Raw genomic sequence first — 19,543 nt, forward strand, 5'->3', positions numbered from 1 at the left:
ATAACCAACATATAAAAGTATGAATATTTTCAACTTACAGTAGTAATTCACTTTTATAGTTAGAAGAGAAAATCTATCTCCATTTTAATACGATACTTGCAATCCAGGTCTAATTTTAAATTTCCAAGTCCACTTCTCCTTTGCAGCTTTACACTTCTGACTCTGTGAAAAGGAAAGGTCTGCAGAAAAGGAGTCTATATCTTTCATTAAAAAATAGTTTGGGCAGATACTCAGTGGACTTGGGAGAACTGGGTCGGGATGTGTTTCATTGAAAGAAACCACCATGTACTTGCAAAGAGAAGAATCCTTTTTCCAATCACTGCAGAAGAAGTGTAATGCAAGAGTGAACATACATTCAGAATTCTTCTGGTTTTCTATAATGCTCTTACAGGTTGAATCGCACAAAGCACTTGAGTGGGTTGAGCAAAGAAAAATGACTTTATCAGCAATTCCTTTCTGAGTAGCAAGCCACTGCACAGGTCCTATTTCAGCAATTCTCAGTTTTTGCCACAGGTCTATTATAACGTTACATTGACAACATTCCTGTAGAAATTCAGCAAAACGTAGGACGGTATGCTGTAAACAGGCTTCTTGAGAATATACAACAAGAATTGTTATGGGGTTTTGTGCTGTTATAGGATGGAAATGAGCCAGATTACTTGCCAGACCTGTTTTAAAAGAAAAGAGCACCACTGTTAAAATAAAATTTGGAGCAAGCAAGTTCACATTTAAGTAAACTGAAAAATAACAGTATTTGTTATCCCTGGGATATACTGTGGCATGCAGATTTACAATACAAATTAGCTGATAGACATATTTTAACATTTATTTTATTTATTTATTTATTTATTCATTCATTCATTCATTCATTTATTGGATTTGTATGCCGCCCGACTCTGTGGACATTTCTATGGAATAACAGAATGCTGAATTATAATTAATATGATACAGATAAATTCTTCTTTCATAAACAAAATAATAAAAGTTAGGCAAAACTCAGGAGGAGTATTGATAGGGGAACAAGTGAGGAAATATGTCCGTGTTAATAGAACTAACATTGTGACACATAAAAAAGGATGGGACAGGCACAGTAACATCATGGCACAAATTTTGTTATTTGGGCATCACTGTACTTAGGAATGTATGCCAATAAATATTCTGGGGAAAATTACAACCAAACACCAATAATATTTAAAAAAACTCACAACCATCATGGAATATAATGATTAATATTCTCAACTAAGGCAGCCTTCAGGACATCAGGAATATCATCCCCAAATTTGCAATAGCTTGTGAATACCGAGCTCTACCATTTAGTACATATCTACCTCAATTTTTAGAATAGATATTTTAAAATGAACAATATATTCAAAAGCACATTGTGTTAGAAAGAATAATATTTATATTCCGTCCTTAACAATTTTGTTGCTTATACAGCAAGTTATCATCTTGTCTCACCGGAAGGAAGTCCTAGCAAAGTTGTATCAATATCAGTATTTTGTAAGTTATTTCAATAAAGATAATTTTACAGATATCATTATGAATCACAGAATGGACTAATCAGTACCATCTTATAGTGGAAACTAACAACCACCAAATTATCTTACATGTTTCAATTTTCATGCCCAAAACCAATTATTCTACAGTCACAACACCAAACTGACTTTGGAAATAGGGCAATCCATAGAATACTCCAGATTACTCAATCATTGACCTCATGCTTGTAACTATTTCTTCAATTTCACTTAAAACATTTCATTGTGAAAAGCAACTGAACTAGAAATAGTGTAGAGTTGCTGGCTTAATACTACAGTATTTCTTACAGATTAAAAATAGTTAGTTATATGCCACTCTCATTTAACACTTTCTGCAGCAGCTACTTTCCATGAGTAATTGTGACTGCCTTCATATTTCCCTTTTAATATTTTCTCTAATCTCTTTTTAAAGATTATATCCGTTCTGCCTCCCAGTCCTATGTCCCATACTCGGAACTATGCATGTGCTAGTGTTTGAGATGCCATAGGAATTGTTATTTTTCCAGTAAATGTTACAAAATGCATGCACATTTTGAAATCCTTTAGTTTCTGGGAATCTGGATTCAGAGGGAGCGCTTCCTTTTTCCCACTCCCCCATCACAGAATTGACAGAAAAGTCAAAGTAACACCTAGCATTTCAATCTTCTGAGTCTTCATTTGTGGACAGAATTAGAGGAGGGACTATAAACAAAACAGAATAAGATAAGCTCTTACCATGCTTACTCTTGAAATAAAGCACAGCAGCAACTATGCACACTAACAGAAGTAAAGTGATGGATATGCCAGCATATATTTTTTTCATATCTAAATGAGAAAACAGATTTGTAAGTGTGAAAAATTATTTTAAAAGCCTAATATAAATAATATATTTATATAAACCTTACAAAAATCCTTTTTTGTCATGGAACTGATAAGGAACTGAGGTATTCTTTTATACCTCCTTGCCTTTCGTAAAGTTCTTAAGACCCATCTCTGCCGTCAGGCATGGGGGAACTGAGACATCTCCCCCGGGCCTATATAGTTTATACGTGGTATGTTGGTGTGTATGTTTGCTTTTAATAATGGGGGTTTTAGTGTTTTTTTAATTATTAGATTTGTTCTTACATTGTCTTTGTTATTGTTGTGGGCTGCCCCGAGTCTACGGAGAGGGGCGGCATACAAATCAAATAAATAAATAAATAAATAAATAAATAAAATACTTAGTAGCTAAAGAGAAAGGCTATCATGATCTGGTTTAAATTTAAAAATGCAAAACAAAATAAGCAATTTAGATATTATTTTTGGGAGCATATAGAAAGGTGATTTTTCCTGCTGTCATCTTCTAGCTTAGCATATGGGTTCCATAAATTCTTATAAATTCCAATAGAGATATTCTTCAAGTTATAACTAGGACCAGAACTTCTGTCGCTGAGTGATGCAGTCATGAATTGCATCTGATTTCATGATTTCTCTTGTTATGGTCAATAAACAAATTCGACTTCGCTTACAGACTGCTTGTTGGAAGCCCTCTAGAAAAGTTGCAAATGGCAGTCATATGGCTCTAGGACCCTGAAACTGTTATAAATACCTGTGTACTGGTTCCAAATACCCAAATTTTAATTATGTGACGACAGGGATACTGTTACAATTGTAAAAGCAACGGCTGGTCATGTCATCTTTTTCAGTGCCGTCAAAACTTTGAAAAATCATTAAATGAATGATTGTAGGTCAAGACGTGCAAGACTCAATTACAGTATTCCATTGAACCTTGACCATTCCCACTTTAATGCTTTTCTAATAAACAATGGCATTTTTCAATGAGAGTTTTACTGTTTCATGGAAATCATATTTTATCTTCCTGATGTGTTCCTCAATGTGTTCCTTCTGGTACTTTTGCTGTATATATTGACATCTTCCTGTTTCTATGGCTTCTTTTGAAGGCCACATATTCAATATCACTAATCTACAACATTATACAATGATTGGCATCACATTATAATGCTGAATAGTATCCAATACCTGGTCTGTTTACTATCAAAGCTGTAGTTTTTGGTTCTTCAAAAAAAGAGAGAGAGAGAGAGAGAGAATTCATAGTTTGCTTGAATTAATTATGTACAATCATATTTATACCACACACTGCCTACATTCTCAGCAGAACAAATAAACTAAACCTGAATGAAGCTGTTTTTATTCATGGTCAACACATCAACACAATATCTGCCCCTCTCCCCACCTTCTAGTCAAAATCTGACCCAGGTCACATTGGGATATTGCTGAAATGCATACTGTGGATTTTGGCTGCCTGATTATTGCAACACAGTACTTTTGATACCTTGGTGTCTTGCTTGCAAATATATCAGGGACTCCTGGCTGCTAGGGGACTGGAGGCTAAAATATATAAAGAATGGCTGCTGGAATTGGATATCTCTAGTTTAATGAAAAGAAGGACCAAGGGTGACATGATGGCAGTGTTCCAATATATAAGGGGTTGCCACAAAGAAGAGGGAGTAAAGCTATTCTCCAAAGAACCTGATGGCAGGACAAGAAATAATAAATGGAAACTAATAAAGGAGAGGCAACCTAGAACTGAGTAGAAATTTCCTGACAGAACAATTAATCAGTGGAACAATTTGCCTTCAGAAGTTGTGAATGCTCCAACACTGGAGGTTTTTAAAAAGAGGCTGGAAAACCATTTGTCTGAAATGGTATAGAGTTTCTTGCTTGAGCAAGAGGTTGGACTAGAAGACCAGAATAAAAGAGAAGTCCCTTCTAATTTTTTTATTCTGCATTCTGCTTTACTTATCCAACAAGATTATTATTTTACCTCTTGCTCTTCCTATAAAATTGCTCAAAGCAACTAATATAGTACTTTTCTTTACCCCCAAGCTCTTTTATTCTCACAGTCCTGTAAAAAATAAAGCTTAAGCGATAGTCTGAAGCTGCCTGAATGAGTTTAATAATCTCACTGGCCAATTTTAGGCTTGTACTAAGAAAATTACCTTAGCATATAAAGCTTAATGTTTCCATCCATAGATAAACATTTAGAAGTCTCAACTAACCAGGGATAGGTTTGTCATTGCAGACTGTTCGATAATATGAATATCTTTTGCAATCATTTTGACATCCTGGAAAATAAGGAATTAGCTGGAAGAAGAGAAGCAAAATAATAACATTGGTATTAAATACAGTGCTTAAGTATTGCTTTCGTATTTAATTTTGCATTGAGAATTTCTTAACAACAATGAAGAAGGTACTACTTTGAGAATACAATTGTAAAAAAAAGACATCAATTCTGCACTTTTTCAGTTTAAAAATAAAAAAGGCATGTCCCAACATATTTAAATCCATTTTGGTTAGATATGCATATATTCCATTAGTATAAACTCTTGTTGGAGAAACATCTGTAAGATAGAATTCCTAAATTTACTTCCAACCTTTTTATGACTTAAAAGTTTTCTTTTTCACTTAGCCTTCCAGAACAAGATTTTGTCTCCTCAGGCAGGACATTAAAATATTTCAGTCAGTAAACACATTATTATGGATTTACAAAGCCTGGTGAAGTACATATGGTCACTTTTAATAACACCTTATGTGCAAGACATAGAAGGAAATAGGGTGTAATCAAGCAACAAGCAATGTGAATGATTATAACAAGTTTAAAATAACTTCTGTATATTGGGTCATACCTTTTCAAGCCAAATCCACAAGTTTTAATTGCCTAATTTCCTCTTGAAATCTAACTACAAAAGTAAAGCCATATTAAAAGTTTGCTATTTAATAACTAATAACTACTATGTTCAGGAGCCTCATGCTAAAATATTAATATTAAATTGCTTGAATTCTTCCACATTATCCTGTCAAAAATCAATGATAAACAACATTTAAAATTTCATTCAAGAACAGAGATGCCTTTATTATTAATAATTTATTTATTTATTCAATTTTTTTATGCCGCCCTTCTCCTTAGACTCAGGGTGGCTTACAACATGTTAGCAATAAGACTTTTTAACAGAGCCAGCATATTGCCCCCACAATTTTGGGTTCTCATTTTATCCACCTCGGAAGGATGGAAGGCTGAATCAACCTTGAGCTGATGATGAGATTTGAACCGCTGACCTGCAGATCTAGCAGTCAGCTTTAGTGGCCTGCAGTACCGCACTCTACTCATTGCGCCACCTCGGCTCATAGAACTTTAGAAACAGTTCCCTTTTTAAAAAATATACATTAGGGTCATCACCTTTAAAAAGCATTTATTAAGAGCCGTGATGGCACAGTGGTTAGAATGCAGTACTGCAGGCTATGTCTGCTGCCGACTGCCAGAGGTTTGGCAGTTCAATTCTTACCAGGCTCAAGGTTGACTCAGTCCTCCATTCTTCCGAGGTCGGTAAAATAAGGATCCAGATTGTTGGGGAAAATATGCTGACTCTGTAACTGCTTAGAAAAGGCTGTAAAGCACGACAAAGTGGTATATAATTCTAAGTACTATTGCTATTAAGTTCCTTTCGTGCAATATGATTAAGCCTCCCAGAAAATGCTCATTAAATTATGACCTCTTGCAGTAAGACAGTACTGACAAGGCTTATTTGAATAACTACCCCCTCATACACATTGATGAGCAGATAGCATCAGGTATAACTTGTGTTTCAATGTTTGGGCCACAAATCTGATACAACAGTAATACGATACAAGCAGTAATACAACTCTTCTAATTTGACATTTTCCTTACAAATAAAAATAAAATCTTACCTCTTTAAAAATTACGTTACTTTCTTGATCATCCATTTTTATTTTTTCAGAAATCCTAATACTGCTTCCCTATTCCAAGAAAAATACAAGACAAATGTATTACAGAACGTTTAAAAATATTTAATGTTTAAAAAAAGAAAAGTGACTTTTTAATGTCTTATCTATTCAGCTTCTAACTGCAAGATATTTTTCAAAAGCTAATATTCACATTAATTTTTACTTTATTCAATCTGATGTCATTTGTGTCCAACTCTTACCAGCCCTAGTCATGTAATCTGACTATTGATCGTAATACCCATTCCTAGTTTTATAGCTAAAGAAGAAAAATATATACCTTGGTAGTAGGAACAACATGAAGAATCGAATTATCACATTCATGAGAGTCACAAAGATGGATTCTATATTTAGAACAAAAGTTACTAGGTGTAAAATTCACTTCTAATTCAAATTCCTTGTTACATATTGTTATATTTGGATCCCATAAACTCCCTGTGAAATTAAAAATAAATCCAGATTAAAAATATGATTGATGTTTTCATCGTTTTACTTTAAAGCACATGTGGCTTTCAGATCCTGGACAGAAAAATAGAAATAGTTATAGAAATGATTAATGAATGCCCTAAACAAATGGTTTTTTAAAACTGGCATTTTAAAAAATATATTTATTTATTTATTCAACATTTTTTTCCTAAGGAGATCAACATAGCACTTTCCTGCTCTCAATATAGCTTTTTAAAAATATTTAATTTTTTTAGTACATGGTACATAACCTACTTTGGGGTTGCCATACAGTAAACTAACAGTGTTGGTCTTTGAAAGTAAAGACTGTATCTTTAAGAACTTTGACTGGTTGGCCATAAGAGGGCGCCAGCACCGTTCCCTGTGGGGGGAGTTACTTTGAGATATCTTTGCTTGTGAGTCCTATTATTCTTTGCTGTGTGCGGTTTGTAATCTATTGTATATTTGTAAATAATAATATTGTTAATACTAAGACTGAATCTTTAACTGGCTAGCCCACATTATCTACACCAGTGTTTCCCAACCTTGGCAAGTTGAAGTCCAAATATCTTCAACTTGCCAAGGTTGGGAAACACTGATCTACACCACTGAAACAACACTGCTGATTGAATGTCGAAGGTTTCGCACAGAGCTGGACCGAGACATACTAACAAACTTGATTAGTTTATTGTATTTATTATATATTTCAAAATTACCTTGTGACTACTAAATACTACTAAATAAGTAATTCCTTTTTGGGGGGACATCCCTTTGCAAATAATTTTTAGGTAACTTTTAGGTAACAATTGTTACCCGAAATGTTAAATTTGATATTTTCAGACTGGGCAACTGGGAAATAATCAGTTTCCTAGTGCCAAAAGACAAGAGTAAAATTAGCCACAACTAAATTATATACAACAAGCAGGATGTCTGTTCAAGAGATGGAAAATATAAATAAAAGACAAACCTAAAGACAAACTTAACCTGGTGCCTGTCATATATGTTAGGATGACAGCCCCAGATTTCTTTTTGTAACTTTCCTAGAGTCTTTTCAGCTGGGCATGCTATAAAAATGGTAAATAGATACCCAACCAAACAATTTCCTTAACTGGCATTAACCAGACTACTGTGTATTGGTCTTGCACAACAGCACATTTATTTATTTATTTGTTTGTTTGTTTATTTATATATTATTTATTTATTTATCGGAAATAGGAAAAAATAGGAGAAAAAATTAGGTGTTTTTTTAAAAAGTAATTTCTAGTTAAACTCTTATAACAAGAGAATTTTACATGCTAATGCTACATCAGTCAGAAAAGAACTGAATAGAAAAGCCATGACTGTATACTAGTGGAATGCACAATTTTCTCTGATTCCAGATCTAAAAGGTTACAAAGCTTCTTTAATAAATGCAAAATATGCATTAAGGGCTGTTAGCTAAAATGGACAGGAAAAGTAATATAATCAAATGTTCTTCTATAGTTAACCAAAACTACAAAACTTCTGACTTGCCTCCTGAAGTTGTGAATTCTCCAACACTGGAAGTTTTTAGGAAGATGTTGGATAACCATTTATCTCAAGTAGTGTAGGGTTTCCTGCCTAAGCAGGGGGTTGGACTAGAAGACCTCCAAGGTCTCTTTCAACTCTGTTGTTGTTGTTGGTGGTGGTGGTGGTGTTAAAATTAGCAAGCATCTTGGTTCTTTTGGTGCCCCTGGATTCCATGGCATTTTATTTATGAGTCATGGTTTATGGTCCCCATTGCATTTAATATCTTTTAAATATGCTTTATAATATAATCTAATTGTAAATGAATTAATTGTAATGAATCAATGAAAGTAATTGCTTACCCTTTTCTATACAGTTTTGGCAATATTTCAAAGTATTATCTTCACAGTCTGAATTTAAATAAGAGTTTTTGCATTAGAAATTATATCTAAATCAATTGATTCTAGTTATGAGAAAAAGCTTTTTAAATAAAATTAGGAAAATTGCATAAAAGTATAAGCCATTGAAGAGCAAATGAACACATTCTAAATCAACAGATTAAATATCATGCTTGTTCTATTTATCAAGCAAAGCTTGGCTGGATCCAGTTTTATATATTTATATATACTTATCACCTTAAAATTACAGAAGCCATTTAAAGGTGAAGATTTGTAAATAAATACCATTTAATCAGTTACCTGGAGAAATTAGCTGCTCATGTATTTTTGAATGATCTTCATCTATATTTGCTGATGGGAGGTTGTAAGCATCAATGAAGTAATTAGTATTTTCTTCTACAGAGAATCCAACGAAGTTGAATTGCCACTGTAATTAAATATTATTATTTATTATTATTATTTATTAGATTTGTATGCCGCCCCTCTCCGTACACTCGGGGCGGCTCACAACAATAACAAGAACAATGTAAGAACAAATCTAATAATTTAAAAAACACTAAAAACCCCATTATTAAAAGCAAACACACACACAAACATTCCATGTATAAATATGTTTGGAGATTATATAATTTGGACATGAACTAATCCACTTTCTTTTTCTGAACCATGTTCTTTCAAAAATGCAAGTAAACCAGAAGCATATACTGTATACGCCTCACTTACTCCATTTTCCACTACTGAGTCGAATACATTAATAAAATACTACGATGATAAATAATTTTTAGGTAACTTTTAGGTGACAATTGTTACGTAAAATGTTAAATTTGATATTTTCAGTCTGGGAAACAGGGAAATAATCTGTTTCCTAGTGCCAAAAAACAAGAGTAAAATTAGCCACAACTAAATTACATAAAACTAGCAGAATGTCTGTTTAAGAGATGGTGAAAGTAAATTTAAAAAATTATAATGGGATTTTCTAAGTGCAGGTTTCTAGTACAATTCACCATGTTGTTTTAAAAGAAATAATTTACTGTTGCATTACTAAACTGACTAAAATCCTATTCTAGCAGCACAACCTAACAACAGCAAACCACAACTTCAAAAAAAAATCCCACTTACCTTTTGATGTTGAGACATGGTTTGACTTTGAAATGCTTCCAAGTAGTCACATCGAATACAGCCTTGATTTAATACACATATTTTGGTTGCCTTCAAGTATTTTATACTGGCTGCAAGAAAATTATTTTGTCAAAGAATTCTGGTTTTTTCTCAAGATGTTATCAGCAACAGTGCCATTCCAACTACTACAGATCTCCCAAAAACATACAATGGCAGATTTGCAGTAACGTTTACAATCTTGAACCAATTTTGCATCTTATTCCATAGCATCTATCTACATGTCATCCAATACTAAATATATATTTGTTCTCTTCTGGATTTTAGATGTATTCAGAATGTTTTTCATATCCAAATCAGACAGGAATCAGAAAACAAATAGCAAGGGAAAATTATAATATTTTTAATCCTCCCACCACCCCAATTTAAAAAATTAAGGAAATATCTGCTTGCAGATACTGTGCCACTCCCTCCAAGCTCCATTTCTGCTGGCTGGTCCTTTGCTGCTTCTAGATAGGTCCCAAGGGCCAGATCTAAACATCCGCCAGCCTGCGAGCTTTGAGTTTGACACCTCTGTTCTAAACAATAAAAGCTGCAGCAGAGAAGGCACATCTTCTGGGTCCCACCAGATGGAATTCCTTTGCAGGCACGACTTGCAGCATATCCTCTTACTGGACGAATGAGACAAATAGACATAACTGGGAGAAGGCAGTTCCTCAAGAAATCTGATCTCACACAATTTAGGGCTTTCTAGGCCAAAATCAACACTGAATTGCATCCAGAACCATTACAACGGATGGAGAAAATGTGTAAAGTGTGCCATCCTAGGGACACACAAAACTGTTAGTACAGCAACACTGTTCATCAATTGAAACTTCCAAATATTCTTAAAAGGACAGCCATGTGCAGAGCATGTTACAGCAATCCAGTCTGGAGGTAACCAGGGTGTATTTTCTGAGCAGTCTCATGATCCAGAAAAGGGTGCAACTAGCACACAAAATGAACCTGTACAAAGGCTCTCCCAGCCACAACTGCCACTTGATCCTCAAGCAGGAATTGTGAATTTAGGACCTCCACATTGTCCACCAGGTCTGCATAGGGTAGTGTCACCTTATCCACTATCAAAGATGTTAAAGTCCTAGATCCAGAAGGCCCAAAGTGCCGGAGCTACTTAGTTTATCAGGGTTTACCTAAGACCTGTTGTTCTCCATCCAAAGCCCACAGCTTTCAGGAACTAAAACAAGACAATCACAACACTGCTTACTTCCCAATAAGGGTAGAAAGGGCATATTATAAGCGATCATTACAGTATTCGTTATATAGGAAAGTATTTGTCATATTTAACACAAAATATTTGTCAGCTTATAACTTAAATAATGAAATTTACCATCTGCATTAAGGATCCAAGTTATGTTGAAGTTACACATTCCTTTTATTTCAACAATCTTGATGCTAATATTAAAAAGATCTGCTGGTGTGAATCTATGTTTCTGTTCCAACTCAGGGTGAGGCCCTGGCAAAGAATGAAAGTGAGGAATGAGTATATTTGCAAAATCACTCAAAAATGTATTTGTACTGATTTAGCCTGCAGAAATATCCTACTTGCTGCCATCAATACATTTCCACATGCTAAAAAGTTTGAAATGTGATTCTCGAGATCATTTATTTATTGTATGTCTGTTTTAAGTTCTTATGATGGCTAAAACTGATTCAGAAAAGGAACAATTTCTCCTTTTTTTGTATAGAAATGGCATTATTTTTTCAAAGTGAGAATATTTACACTGAAATTTAATTTTTTCCCCATCAAACATTGGAAATGTGATCTTGGGGTCCAGGAATACATTATATGGTTCATGCAAAATCCAAACTCATCCTTCCTATGCATGGTTTTATACATTTCAGGAATTATAAGACATGTCATGGCTTCACCCTTCCCTGCCAATCCCATGTTTTTTTTAAAAAAATTATTCACTTCTACTAATTCACAATTGGAGATATTAACAATAATACTATCAATCACAGTATAACATTAAAAATGATGTCATGTTCTAAAGTCAACTCCCTTGAGAAAGACACTAGTACTATTTACAGAGTAACTAATACCATTGCGTTCTTTAAGCATTACTGATTTGGTTTGTTTTATGCAAAAGCATTGGAGTGGAGAAGGTTACACATCTCCAGGAATGGCAAACTGGTCAGATATTATTCAACTCAGTGGACTCTAGAGAAGAGGTTCACAAGAGGTTTTACAACAGATTTAAGGCTGGAGACTTCAGTTATTTTCTTCCTTCTGTGAGGCACTATTTGCCATCTGTGGCCTCTGTGGTCTTTGTCTGGCCTAATCAGTCAAGGAACGGCAAAAATCAATCAGGCATATGACTTGTTTGATCCACACTGATTAAATAAGCTACAAAGATTTCATATATTGATACTTTAAATGGCCTGTAATGGCAATGGGGTGCATGAATGTTCAATACATGAAATAGAATTTTAACAATTTTAACACCTAAAACCACATCTTATTTATACATACCATCTTCTTTATAGCATTTGATATGCTGTAATGAAAAAGAAAACCAGGATTAAAAGAAAAAGAAATGTAATAAACAAAATTTTACTTTCTAAGAAAATTGTAAGCTGCTCGGAGTCATTGATTGAGATGGGCAGCTAAAGAAATGACTGAATTATTGACTGAGTGACAGAGGAAGCTGGTTTTAGAGCAGTGGTTCTCAACCTGGGGGTCGGGACCCCTTTGGGGGTCGAATGGCCATTTCACAGGGGTCACCTAAGACCATGGGGAAAAAAACAAATTCCCCATACTGTTAGGAACTAAAGCTTCTATTTTGGCACATTGGAACATATTTTTACAATCCGACCAATCAGGCATTTACAGTGGGGGTGTCCCTCTAACCTTCCTGCCAATCCACTTAAAGCTCTGTTGGGATAATTGGCATTAGACTTATGGTTGGGGGTCACCACAACATGAGGAACTGTATTAAGGGGTCGCGGCATTAGAAAGGTTGAGAGCCACTGTTTTAGAGTATTAAAAAGATTTGGAAATGCTGACTAATTAATGATTGAGTTTATATTCCACCTCTCCTCTAAGGTGTTCATAATTGGGTAAATTAACTCATTCTTCTTTCACCTTCATCATTTTTCAATCCTAAAAAAAAATCACTGGTAAAAAGGATATCAACCAGTTCAGCTAAGAATGGTCTCAAACTAATGGGTTAAGAAGTTAATTATTGTTAGCTATAGATATGGCATTTAAAAAATATATTAAAATTTTCATTAAACCCTTAACTTGCTGGAATGCATATAGCAGCATGCCAGTGCTAATGGAAGATCTGCAGCAGGAATCATATATAAAAAATAATTTCCAATGGCTTTTTAAATCGCTGTCCTTTAATTCCAACAAGAAGAGTACAGCTTTCAGCCAAATGTTGATCTTTAAATTATTTTGTACCATTATATCATTTATTTATTATTTATTTATTAAATTTATATGCCGCCCCTCTCCGAAGACTTACAACATATAAGAACAGTATACATCGAGATATGTATTTGAATCCTGAATTCATCAGGAAAGCATCTCACATCCCCAATCTCTGATCACTTTTACTCAAAAAACAGTTTCTAATTTCAGAATTGAGTCTTTCCCAAGGTTATTTGCACCAGGCTGAGGCCAATTCAGTTCTGCCTGGCAAACAAATATATCCTAAGCAGAGAAAGGCTGAACCTTTTGAAAGCCCCTTTTTCTAGGCAGAAGATCAAATAGAATAGAATAGAATTCTTTATTGGCCAAGTGTGATTGGACACATAAGGAATTTGTCTTGGTGCAGATGCTCTCAGGGTACATAAAAGAAAGATACGTTTGTCAAGAATCATGAGGTACAACACTTAATGATTATAGCAGTGTTTCCCAACCTTGGCAACTTGAAGATATTTGGACTTCAACTCCCACAATTCTGGGAGTTGAAGTCCATATATCTTCAAGTTGCCAAGGTTGGGAAACACTGGATTATAGGAGTCAAATAAGCCAGTGTTTTTCAACCAGTGTGCCGCGGCACACTAGTGTGCCGCGAGACATGGTCAGGTGTGCCGCGAAGCTCAGAGAGAGAAAGAAAGGAAGAGAGAGAGAAAGAAAGAGAGAAAGAAAGAAAGAGAGAGAGAAAGAGAACAAGAGAGAGAAAGAAAGCAAGAGAGAAAGAGAACAAGAAAAAGAAAGCAAGAGAGAGAGCAAGAGAGAGAAAGAAAGCAAGAGAGAGAGAGAGAAAGATAGGGAGGGAAGGAGAGAGAGAGAAAGCCATAGAGGGAGGTAGGGAGGGAGAGAGAAAGAGAGCAAAAAAGAGAGGAAGGAAGAGAAAGAAAGAGGGATGGAGAGACAGAGAAAGTAAGAGGAAGGGAGAGAAAGAGGGAGGAAGAGAGAGAGATAATTTTTTTGTCCAAACTTTTTATAGCCCCCCCCCCCCCTTCCTCAATGTGCCCCAGGGTTTCGTAAATGTAAAAAATGTGCCGCGGCTCAAAAAAGGTTGAAAGTCACTGAAATAAGCAATGAGGAAACAAGCAGTATTAATAAAAATCTTAAGGATACAAGCAACAAGTTACAGTCATAGAGTCATTAGCGGGAGGAAATGGGTGATAGGAATGATGAGAAAAAACTACTAGTAATAGTACTGCAGACTTAGGAAATAGTTTGACAGCGTTGAGGGAATTATTTGTTTTAGCAGAGTGATGGCGTTCGGGGGGGGGGGGGACTTGAACTTGTTCAAAGCCTCCCGAATTTCTGCCGCGAGCAGGGGAGGGAAGGGCAAGGCTCGAAGCCAAACCAGGGAAGAAAAAGCGCAGGCACTTCTGAGGCATCGCTTACCGGCTGGGCTTCTCCCTGGAAGCTCTTCCCGCTCAGCACCCAGCCCAGCAGCATCCACGCTGCAGCCTTCATCCCGGCCCGGCTCTTCCAGGAGATGCCTCCTAGCCTACCCGCTTCGCCTCTTGAGGAGAACGACTCCGCTAATCCGCTTGGCTTCCGTCGCATTTATAACTTTCCTCCGCCCCGCGCTATGAGTAGCAACCTATAGCTCCGGTCAGGAGCTCCTGCCAGTTTGGTTTAGAAGAGATAAGAATCCGGTTCGCATGCTGCCTTTCGCAACCGAGGAGCGGGAACGTGCAGACTACCATGCTGGGGCGCGATTCTCAACGGTGGCATCTTGGAGAGATGGGTGGATTTCAACTCCCACAATGCTGCTTGGAGAAATTCATGCATAACATGCATTGACTTTATTTTTTAGTGTCTGACTGGAAGGCAAAAACGTTGGCTGAGGGAGCAGGGCTCAGGGGAAGCAAGATAGCTGCTAATGCTGCCTACTGTGTTTTTCCTTTATTATGGTGTTGTTATTATCATCCGCAGTATTTTTTTACACCATTCGTTCACCATTTTTAAATTAGTGTTGTGGGCTCGTGGGTGGCTAATTATATGTATCTTTTTAATGATAGAGTTAGGGTTGTATCCTATATTGTATTTTATAGAAATTGAGTTTTTACTATAGTATCCTTGGTGCACAGCCAATACACTATGCTTTGCTGTAGACTACATGAAAGCTCAACTTCAAAACATTATTTACTTGGCCACTTGCCTCTCCTCCAAGCCTACTTTATCAGATTGTAAAGAAATTCAAAATTGGAGTCAACTTGTGCAACTTTTAGTGGAGAACTGAATCCAAGATTCTTAATATTACACAAAGACCGCAATATTATCTGATATTCCAAAAAGAAAGATGACAAAAAGATGTATGTGCACCTAAATCCACATAACTACACCCAATCCCAAAGTTTATAATACTGTACAACAAATCTCTTCATCTTCACATTGACACCAAATATATATTTTAAGAATGTTTAATAAAATGATGTACCTCCTTATATGTTGTAAAATACAAATTGATTTTAAGTATTTTATCTCATTTATGAATAACGTGTTTAAAATATCAAATAAGAACTATCTATTCATTTTGTGTTCAAATAATTATCTCTTCCATCAGATATAATAATATTAATAATAATAATAATAATAATAATAATAATAATAATAATAATAATTTATTAGATTTGTATGCCGCCCCTCTCCGAGGACTCGGAGGGGCTCACAACAATAAAACATCATATACAAATCCAATGTTAAAACAGTCTTTTAAAAACCCCTATTAAAAACAGTCATACAGCCCAAACACACCATCCATAAAATCAAAGGCAGCTAAGGATATATCAATATGACTATTAAATGGTTACTGTTGAAAAAATGTATAAAATATGATTGGGGCCTTAAATCCATATACAGTGATACCTCGTCTTACAAACTTAATTGGTTCCGGGACAAGGTTTGTAAGGTGAAAAGTTTGTAAGACGAAACAATATTTCCCAAAAGAATCAACGGAAAAGCAATTAATGCGTGCAAGCCCAAAACTCACCCCTTTTGCCAGCCGAAGCACCCGTTTTTACGCTGCTGGGATTTCCCTGAGGCTCCATGGGAAACCCCACCTCTGGACTTCCGTGTTTTTGTGATGCTGCATGGGAATCCCAGCAGAGGAATCCCAGCAGCGCAAAAACGGGTGCTTTGCTGGCAACGGAAGCCCAGAGGTGGGGTTTCCCAACGAGGGGAGCCTCAGCGAAATTGCAGCATCGCAAAAACATGGAAGTCCTTGAAACCCCACTTCCAGACTTCCATGTTTTTGTGATGCTGCGATTTCAATGAAGCTCCCCTCGCTGGGAAACCCCACCTCCGGACTTCCATTGCTAGCGAAGCGCCTGTTTTTGCGCTGCTGGGATTTTTCTGCAGGGATTCCCCTGCAGCATTGCAAAAACACGGAAGTCTGGAGGTGGTGTTTCCCATGGAGGAGAGCCTCAGGGGAATCCCAGCAGCTCAAAAACGGGCGCTTCGCTGGCAACAGAAGTCTGGAGGCGGGGCATCCCACTGGCGGCGGCTTGGGTTTGTAAGGTGAAAATGGTTTGGAAGAAGAGGCAAAAAAATCTTAAACCCCGGGTTTGTATCTCTAAAAGTTTGTATGACGAGGGGTTTGTAAGATGAGGTATCACTGTATTAAGAAAAAGGTGACAGTTGAATAAATAGAACCTTTGTAAAATATTTGTAAGTATCTGTTTTGAACTTGTGTACCTCTTTTAATCAAATACACATATAACAAAATGTCAGATATTTGTTCAGGTATCCAACAATCCAAGGTTTATTTTTGATCCTTTAATTTTTAAATGCAATTATATTACTGATCAAATCTTGCCTTATTGGGCTATGCTATACAGATAATCTACTGTGATTGAAAATCTGGTAGCATAGATGCTTAATTAATAAATATTATTCAGTTATAATCTTACCCATAAAGAAAGCTATATAATGTTTAGGATTTGCATACATGGAAACTTAGTTTACTTTGAGGCTTCACCAAAACTCAAACAGGTAAAGTCCCTCTACCTTCACAGAAAAATAAGTCTTAATTGTACCCATGTTGTGTACACATTGTATAGCTGTTTAGAATAGAATTCTTTATTGGCCAAGTGTGATTGGACATGCAAGGAGTTTGTCTTTGGTGCATATGCTCTCAGTGTACATTAAAGAAACATTTCTACATTTATCAACAATGATTAGGTACATTTCATGATTGTCACAAGGGCCAAATAAGCAATAAGGAAATATTGATAAAAATCTAAACGATACAAGCAACAAGTTACAGTCATAAGTGGGAGGAGATGGGTGACGGGAATGATGAGAAAAAACTGGTAGTAATAGTGCTGACTTAGTAAATAGTTTGACAATGTTGAGGAAATAATTTGTTTAGCAGAGTGATGGTGTTTGGGGAAAAACTATTCTTGTGTCTAATTGTCTTGGTGTGTGGTGGTCAATAGTGATGTTTTGAGGATAGGAATTGAAACAATTTATGTGCAGGATGCGAGGGGTCAGTAAATATTTTCACAGCCCTCTTTTTGAGTCATGCAATATACAGGTCCTCAGTGGAAGACAGGTTGACAGCAATGGTTTTTTTGCAATTCTGATTATCCTCTGAAGTCTGTCGGTCTTGTTGGGGTGCAGAACCAAACCAGTTATAGAGGTGCAGATGAGACTCAATGATCTCTCTGTAGAACTGTATCAGTAGCTCCTTGGGGAGTTTGAGCTTCCAGAGAGAAGCAGAAAGAACATTCTTTGTTGTGCTTTTTCATTACATTTTTGACATTAGGTGGCCATTTTAGGTCTTGAGATATGATAGAACCTAGCAATTTGAAGGTCTCTACCATTGATACTATATTGTCTAGTATTGTAAGAGGTGGTAGGATGGTAGGGTTTCTCCTAAAGTTTACCACAATTTCTATAGTTTTGAGTGTGTTCAGTTCTAGATTGTTCCCGTCACACCACAAGTCTAGTTGTTCAACCTCCCATCTGTATGCGGTTTCATTGTTGTCTCGAATGAGACCAATAACTGTTGTATCATCTACAAAGTTCAGTAGTTTAACAGATGGATAGTTGTGCATTGACAATAGACTTCTGATTTGATTTGAATATTTTAGCTCAGTGCTAAACAATCAAATATGGTCTATTTTTCTGAGTAAAGATTCTGATAATAAAGGTTAGGGTAAAGGTCACATCATAATTTCAGACAGTTTTGATGTGTAGGACTACATCCTTCAGATGAACAGCGATTTTCATAATATGGAAATATTTGTAATAGTTCTCCAGAACACAAGTCAATATTGTAACCTATTTTTGTCACACTTCAGGATATGGTTTAGAGACTCCGAATTTACCTATCTGAATGTTCCTCTCTGCAAAATGTATATTTGCATAGGAAAATACATTGTATCTGATTATGCAAATGAAAAGGACTGTAGAAACACAATTTCTCTAACCTTTTCTGAATGTATCACCTGGGTGCAGAGAGTCTACGGAGAGGGGCGGCATACAAATCTAATTAATAATAATAATAATAATAATAATAATAATAATAATAATAATGTGAGGAAATAGCATTTACTGTTAAAGCAGTACAGTACTTCCTATTCTTATCCCGTTTCTCTATAGCAGACATAAACCCAAATAGTACTGGAAAATCTGACTTTCTGTGATTTACATAAATTAACTTAAATCAAGAATAAGAGAATATTTAACATCTGTTTGAATACAAAGGTGAGCTACATTTCATTCCTTAGTTTAATTCTGCTAGCAACTGCATTCTTTCTAGCTGGTAGGGTATTCTAAAGTTGATGAAAGCTGTACATGTAGTCCTACCAGTGCTTTTCAAATAATGGGACTAGCACCCCTGGGGGGCGTGTGACCCCAGGGAATGTGCACGGTCCCTCTCAATTGATTCCACTAACTGAAAACAGACTCCACTGAGTTCTGTGGGACTTATTCCCAGGTAAGTAGGTAGTGCAGCCTTCCCCAGCCAATAGTTTGCTTGCAGTTTAAGTAAAATAATAAATATTAACACTAAAATTTCATTGGGGCCCAGATCAGAGAATGGGGGAGCACAAAATGTTTACTGCTTCCGGGGGGGGGGGGGGGGCATAACTGAAAATAATTGAGAAGCAGTCCTAGACCTGTGATGGTGAACCTATGTCACACATGCCACAGTAGGCATGTGGAGCCATCTCTGCGGGCATGCAAGCTGTTACCTTAGGTCACCTCCACTGCGCATGTGCACACTCGCACACTGGCTGTTTTTTATCTGGCTCCACCCACGCCACCCTGGAGTCTCCATGCAGCCTGTTTTGGATGCCAAGTAAGCA

At 36.1% G+C, this 19,543-nt stretch overlaps 1 protein-coding gene across 1 annotated transcript; it reads right to left on the minus strand.

The window, feature by feature from the left end:
• Positions 1-14,760, minus strand: IL17RB (interleukin 17 receptor B). The gene is made up of 12 exons (XM_070738508.1): positions 14,628-14,760; positions 12,291-12,315; positions 11,145-11,270; positions 9,761-9,870; positions 8,942-9,068; positions 8,606-8,653; positions 6,595-6,749; positions 6,261-6,329; positions 4,574-4,658; positions 3,534-3,569; positions 2,250-2,339; positions 1-668 (listed from the first exon to the last, which is right to left on the minus strand). The coding sequence occupies exons 1-12, from the start codon at positions 14,697-14,699 to the stop codon at positions 85-87; spliced, it is 1,527 nt and encodes a 508-aa protein (XP_070594609.1). The 5' UTR covers positions 14,700-14,760; the 3' UTR covers positions 1-84.
• Positions 14,761-19,543: the final 4,783 nt, after the last annotated feature.

The sequence above is a fragment of the Erythrolamprus reginae genome, chromosome 2 (assembly GCF_031021105.1).
Source record: "Erythrolamprus reginae isolate rEryReg1 chromosome 2, rEryReg1.hap1, whole genome shotgun sequence".
Taxonomy (NCBI): domain Eukaryota; kingdom Metazoa; phylum Chordata; class Lepidosauria; order Squamata; family Dipsadidae; genus Erythrolamprus; species Erythrolamprus reginae.